Source organism: Elaeis guineensis, chromosome 13 (genome assembly GCF_000442705.2).
Source record: "Elaeis guineensis isolate ETL-2024a chromosome 13, EG11, whole genome shotgun sequence".
Lineage (NCBI taxonomy): Eukaryota > Viridiplantae > Streptophyta > Magnoliopsida > Arecales > Arecaceae > Elaeis > Elaeis guineensis.
In genome coordinates this window covers 65,113,120-65,120,158 of record NC_026005.2, presented here as the reverse complement: position 1 = coordinate 65,120,158, position 7,039 = coordinate 65,113,120, and the positions used below count along the sequence as shown (strand labels likewise).

The window sequence follows — 7,039 nt, the reverse complement described above, 5'->3', positions numbered from 1 at the left end:
GACTATGTGGGTTTGTATAAATACAATATGATACTTCGTCTCCTGTGCATAAATGTGGACATTACTACGTACAACCTATAAGACAGTGGATCTTAAATTAACATATACAAATCTAAGAGATAAAACAAAGAACAAATGCTCATAAGCACTTCATTTAATTAGTGCGAGTTAATGCTTCCAAACATTGAAAAGTGTCCCAACTCATTCAACCAAAAATTGTTGCCATTGTTTGGTGGTGAAATAAAGAAAACCAACTATCAAAATTGTGCATGACACGTATATTCAACCCTGCTTGATCATCAATCTGTTTGCTAAAAAACAGAAAATCGGTGATTTATGGAATTGGACCTTTCTAATTTCAACCAATAAAAATGAGACTCAATAATTTTTATTGTTAGCATGATTTTAGAAATCAAGTAACAGCTTATATTAACTTGTAATATTTTTCTTCGTTAGCATGATCTTTTATCAATATGTATTATTTTCTTTTGCTAGCATGATCTCATTAAAGTGATCCTAGGGATCATGTAACAACCTGCAGCAACCTATAATATTTTTTTATTAGTATGATCTTGTATCGATCTATATTATTTTTCTCATATAGAGTATATACACTAGTATATGTAATCCCTGAGACGTAATGAATGTGATGGAACAAAAATATAAAGCCCTTTCTCTCTTTCTAGATCTCTCTCTTTCTATTTTCTTTTATAAATATTTTAATATGGTATTAGAGCCACTAATCATCTAATCTGGCCATCTTTTCCACCTCTATTATAGCCAATATTGCCATGTCTAAAAGCCTTGAAGACCTCAATTGCTAATCTATCGATATTTGTTTCTTGGTGAGTTAACACCCAAAGATCCTTTGTTTTTCGTAGGATTCGCAAAGTATCAGTTTCTCCTGCACATCCTCTACTTTCTAGTGAATCAGCATCCGAAGATCCCATGTTCCCTAGTAACTATATAGATCCTCTATTTTCTGATAGATTAATGTCCAAAGATCCCTTGATTTCTAATGGATCTATGTCTCCATTCCTCCACCTTTCCTATATATAGCTTTAGATCTTTCGTCATCTCTCCGCATCATCGCTTGGATCCTTTCTCTCCATCTCCGATTTTACTTGTCACTTCTGACTCTTTCACCATCTAGTTTGAAGACTTTTCCTCCTCTTCCATTGTGTCTCCATCTATGAGGATCATTGGCTTTTGGTTGCCTTCTTTCCGAGCACCGACTCTCATTGCACTTATATGTGTGTCTTCTCATTGTCATATAAAGCTGTTACAATAATCAGCATGTTACTTTGCCACATTAGCAAAAACAAGCCATATCATCTATCCATATCATTGTTGACTAGTCATGACATGCTGCCATATCATCGTCTGTCAAGGTGCAAGCTTGCTACATCTTGTTTTGCCATGTCCCCACAATATGAGAGCTATGTTAGTTAGTGATCAAACACAATGGTCTACTTCGTCAAATTTGGTAGCCAGACACATCAAATTGCCATATAATCATAAATGTCAATCAGCTATATTAGCAAATATGTCAGTTTGTCACATCAATTGGACACATCTGTAGACATACAAGTCTGCCATGTCAATAGACATGTTAATCTACCATGTTAGTTAGCTATGTCATCATTGCCAAACACATCAGTTTGCCACATCGGCTCTTTGATCTAGTATATGAGTTTCTAAGGTATCATGTTAGTTCTTATTTTGTCATAGCAGATTCTATGCTATTGCATCAAATTGACACATCAATCTATCGTATCATTTTTTAGGTTGCTAAGTTAGCTCTTGATCTATTACATCAACTTTTGGGCCACTAAGTTAGCTCTTGATTTGTCATGTCTGATTTTGTTATCTCACATCAACTTGATATATTAGTCTATCATATCGGCTTCTAAGATGCTATATTAGCTTCTGATCTATCTTATCAACTTCTAAACTGTCATGACAGCTCTTGATCTCCTACATCAAATTTTGTGCTACTATATTAATTTTTAATTTGTCACTTTAATCTCTGAGCTACCACATTAGCTTCTAAGCTTCTATATCCATTTCTGATCTATCATATCAACTTTTTAAGCCATTACTTTAGCTCTCGATCTGCCATATCAGCTTTTAGGTACTTTCATGATCTATTTTTCAAACTTAAGTTGGCATCTAGAGTACAATCTCAAGTTTGAATGGATATGTTGGCATAATTTTAGGGATCACACAATTTATATCGTCCTGTATTTTTTTTTTTCCTGTTAGCATGATCCAGTATCAATTTGTATTATTTTTTTTGTATAAAATCTGTACACTAATGTATATAATCTTTGAAATATATCAAATATGCTAAAACAAAAATATAAAATTCATTTTCTCTTTTTTTTTTTCTATAAATATTATAACTTGGAAGTGGGAGCCCGGAGAGTCTGCTGCCCACAAAAATCCACCCTTCGTCTGCGCACATGCCCGTCACTGTAGCTACAGAGATAGCTGAGAGCTGCCTCTCCTTCACATCCCTCCTTTCTGGCCTTCCTCTCTCCTCTCCTCTTCCCTCACCCTCGTTTGCGTGGGAAGCATAAATTGGTCCGTGATTGCACGTTCCCCTTTTTATTATGGCCCCCCTCCATCTCCATTTCATTAGAGCCTCGTCTTGTTAATTTTCGCCCCCCTCCCTTCTCTCTCTCTCTCACGGGCGCACGCACGCACGCACGCACAAATAGGCACCCCACCGAAGATCCCATTGACAACCGGCACGACCCAATCCTCATATGTCCTGATCTCCCCCACATTCAAAAATCAAAACCCCAATCTCTCTCTCTCTCTCTCCCCCCAGCGCACACATATTCACCGACTGGAAGATGGGAAACCATAGGATGGCTCTCATAGTGCTCACACTAGCCCTATGCCAATTTCCACAACCAGGAGACGCCCAACTCCAGCAGAACTACTACGCCAACACCTGCCCCAACGTCGAGAATATCGTGAGGGAAGTCGTCACGAAAAAATTCAAGCAGACGTTTGTCACCGTCCCTGCCGTTCTCCGCCTCTTCTTCCACGACTGCTTCGTTAACGTACAAATCATGCATTCTCATAACCCTACAACCAATCAAGCTCTCTAATTTAGTCTTCGACCCATCAACATTGCAGGGCTGCGACGCATCAGTAATTGTAGCATCCACAGCTGACAACACGGCCGAGAAGGACCACCCTGACAACTTATCACTGGCTGGGGACGGGTTTGACACCGTGATCAAGGCCAAGGCTGCTGTTGATGCTGTGTCGCAGTGCCGGAATAAGGTGTCGTGCGCCGACATTCTCGCCATCGCTACAAGAGATGTTGTAGCACTGGTTTGCTACTTTACTGCTCTATGATCCTTTTTTTTTTTTTTTTGCTTCTTAATCAGCATGCAGATAATTAATTACTAATGTATGAGTGATTGAACTATGTTGTTGTGTAAAACTTTAGTCTGGTGGACCATCATATGAGGTGGAGCTCGGGAGGCTCGACGGCTTAAGCTCGACGGCGGCGAGCGTTACCGGGAATTTGCCACAGCCAGAGTTCAATCTGGATCAGCTCACAGCAATGTTTGGAAAGAATGGCCTATCTCAGGAGGACATGATTGCTCTCTCAGGTACCATTCAATCAATTATAATCAGCTACTAAAAATGTCCACTTGCGCGCCTTGGTTTAGTATGGCCTACCCCAGTCACATGGCAACAGTACGATACTACTGGCTTTTACCGAAGGCCAGGAAAACGTGGGACATGGATTACCAGTAGCTTAGCGGAGAAGGGACGGTGGGTTGCACTGAAAAATAAGGAGAAGGAAACACTAATTAAATGGTAGTGTCCTTGGATCCTGAGTTCATCTCTCCCCACTTGGGTTATTTTAGTAGCGAAGAGATTTCTTAATGGGGAGACAAAAGAAAGTGGGATAAGTTTAGCTTCTACGCTATGAGTATTGGATAGGATGGAAGCTTGCTGATTTCCACATCCACACAATGAGCCTAGGACGGTTGTTTAGGACCACACTTTGCCAAAGGCTGCTATTTTTCTTACGTTTGTACATGAATGCCCCCCTGAATTATTTAAAATTTGATTTCTAGTGCGATATTCGAAGAGACGTGTGCTTTAGTATGAGGCCAAAACGTCAACTTTGCTCTTGTCGATAGCTGAAATTGTTGATTTATATGCCCCACGAATCTTTTGAGGGACACGTCATAAGTGAATTTTAGTGTATAGAATAGAATTATGCAATTTCCCCTCGTGGATTGAAGCTAATTAATTGAGGTTTTTAAGGCAGCAAATCTTCTACCATTCTAGTTTTATGAATTTCATTCAATTATTATACGACTTGGATGCATGGCTGAAAATTAATGCCTCCAACGCCACCCCTGCCCACCCGCCCCACCCATCCCCCCTCAAAAAAGGGAACGATAGGATTCTCCTTGTATTTGAAACAACCTTAACTACAGTTTTCCAGCTAAAAAGAGTGTTGCGTGGACCCATTAATTATAAAAAAAATCCCTGCAATGAGGACGATAAAGAATCAAAGATGTTTCATACTTGACTTTTAGCTACTTGTGCACGAAAAATTAACTGCGGGGTGCATGTTGTATTATTAACCTTGGTCCTTTTTTTTTGGATGCGGGGGGTGGGGGTGTGGGGGGGTAGAAAACCTTGGTCCTTGAATACTTGTCTATCTCCGGTGTGTGTTAACATGCATGGAAGAGAGGAAAAGGTCTCTCTCTGTTAAAACAGAAAGGAGGGGACCGGGAAAAAGTTTGGAAGTGTCTCAATCTTCTAATAAAACCCTCCTCTGTCGATTGATTAGTTTATTGATCAGTCCAGCAAAGCACCCAAGTATAAGTATCTCAGCACGCCATGTTAGCTGTCAGTAGTTGAGCTCAAGTTGAGCATGACAAAAAATGCAGAAGCTTTGCTTGTTGCCAGTTTTCTGAATTAATTTGTTATCATGACAGGCACAAACCTCCGTCTCTTTTTAAGCCTTAAGTACTCATGCTGGACTTGTTTATATTCAATCTTTAAGTTTGCGCTCTTTTCATCTCACAATCTAATCTATTTCATGAACAACAATCTAATCTAATCTAATCTATATTCAATCTAATCTAAGCCTAAAGCCATGTTTGAGTTATTTCATGAACAACAAGGTTTATTAATAGTCTTAGCTAGAATTGCTCTTGAAGTAGGTTGAGGGTATGAATAGATATAAGGATCAAAGTGGATTAGGTAAATATCCATTTAGATCAATTTTCATATTCAATTTTATCTAAACATTAAATAAAAATTTGAGCATATGATAAATATCCATATTCATATCCATATCCATATCCGTCGAAAAAAAATGAATATAGATAAACAACTATTCAATCTATACCCAAATAGCTGATTATATTTATAATCTTATTTAATTTTATATAGCAAATATGAACTTCTAAAGAAAACATATAACTATATTAATATACTATTAATTTAATTTATAATCATCCACTATGTAATATCTTTGGTTCTGTAGTTATAAAGTTAATAATTCAAATTATAGATCTGTATTTATAGTTAAATTTTTGATATCTGATTTGTGTCTTTATCTATTTAAAATAAAAATAAATATGGATGCACTGTTATGTAATCCGTGTGCAATCTTTTTTCAGTCTAATTAAAGAAAACAGAGGGCATAGTTCTAGCTAGAAGCCACCCTAAAGATCAGGTGAAATAGACATGTATATGATTAGGTTCTATGTAAGGGGAGGGGAAGAGAGACAGAGAGAGAGAGAGAGCTTAGTTGCCTTAGTGGAGCCAAATCAAAGACATTTCTGATCACAGTGGGCTTCTTAGATTCTCCCATTGAATCAAACACTGAAGCTTTAAATGACATCAACTAATGACGTGCTTCTTTTCCTTGGCAGCGGCACACACATTGGGATTCTCCCACTGTGGCAAATTTGCTAAACGTATATACAGCTTCAGCCAACAAAGTTCAGTTGATCCAACTCTGAACCAGAGCTATGTAGTCCAGCTCCAGTCCATGTGCCCCAAGGTTGTGGACTCAAGAATAGCTATTGACATGGATCCAATCACACCTCGGACCTTTGATAACCAATACTACAAGAACCTCCAGCATGGCATGGGTCTCTTCACTTCAGACCAGGTCCTCTTCACCGACCCCAGGTCCAAGCCCGCTGTCAACTTCTGGGCTGCGAGCCCATCAGCCTTCCAACGGGCCTTCGTCTCTGCCATCACCAAGCTAGGTCGGGTTGGGGTTAAGACCGGATCCGATGGCAACATTCGCCAGGATTGTGCCATCTTCAACTAAGAGAAATAATCTTCCCCTCTAGGATGTGAATTTTGGTGACAATGCAATCAAGATAGTTTCTAAATTAGATACTTTATTTATAATAAGGCGTGTCGAAGGCATGTGGCTACTGGGTTGGCTAGGCCGGTGAATGGACATTATTTGTTGTGGTTTTTATATAATAAAGGTGATGTAAGAACATGTGTTTCTTCTTGTGTTATTCTATTTGAAATGATGATGAAGGAGGAATCATTGATGAACTTTTATGTTCTTTTTCATGTAAAATGAATCTCTACTTGGCATTTAAGTTTCTTTATAACGAAGTGATAATATGTTGAGGTATTCTTAATATTTTAACTGGCTTAAATTGGATTGCTTTAGCTGTAAATATTTCCAAGTAGCCCCTCATGTTAGATAGTTAATTTCTTCTAGTCAGCTGCTAAAGTCACCCCCACCCCATCTATCCCAACTCATTTACTTGCAGAAGTTGAGCTATCTTCCTCAGTCCATTTACATCAACAATGACACTATAGAGTAGCTAGGTAGCCTGTTGGATTCATTCACATTAAGTGTTCACCTTTAGGCATCAGGTTTCAGGAGCTTGGCTACCTCTGTAGTCTGTATCCAATTATGCCTGAGATAATTATGACACTACAGAGTAGCTAGGTGGCTTGTTGGATTTATTCACACCAATTGTTCACCTTCAGGGAGTCTGGGGAGTTT

The 7,039-nt window shown here is 38.7% G+C and overlaps 1 protein-coding gene across 1 annotated transcript; it reads left to right on the top strand.

Annotated features, from left to right (window-relative positions):
- The first annotated feature begins 2,720 nt into the window (after positions 1-2,720).
- LOC105032523 (peroxidase 35) lies at positions 2,721-6,576 on the top strand. The gene is made up of 4 exons (XM_010906983.4): positions 2,721-3,074; positions 3,151-3,351; positions 3,470-3,635; positions 5,931-6,576. The coding sequence occupies exons 1-4, from the start codon at positions 2,862-2,864 to the stop codon at positions 6,335-6,337; spliced, it is 987 nt and encodes a 328-aa protein (XP_010905285.1). The 5' UTR covers positions 2,721-2,861; the 3' UTR covers positions 6,338-6,576.
- The last annotated feature ends 463 nt before the right edge of the window (positions 6,577-7,039 follow it).

Excerpts from the sequence above, each read along its gene's own strand:
- LOC105032523 (XM_010906983.4), top strand. The coding sequence starts at position 2,862 with ATGGGAAACCATAGGATGGCTCTCATAGTGCTCACACTAGCCCTATGC. Across the intron at positions 3,075-3,150 it reads TCCACGACTGCTTCGTTAAC|GGCTGCGACGCATCAGTAAT; the intron begins GTACAAATCATG and ends TCAACATTGCAG. Across the intron at positions 3,352-3,469 it reads CAAGAGATGTTGTAGCACTG|TCTGGTGGACCATCATATGA; the intron begins GTTTGCTACTTT and ends GTAAAACTTTAG.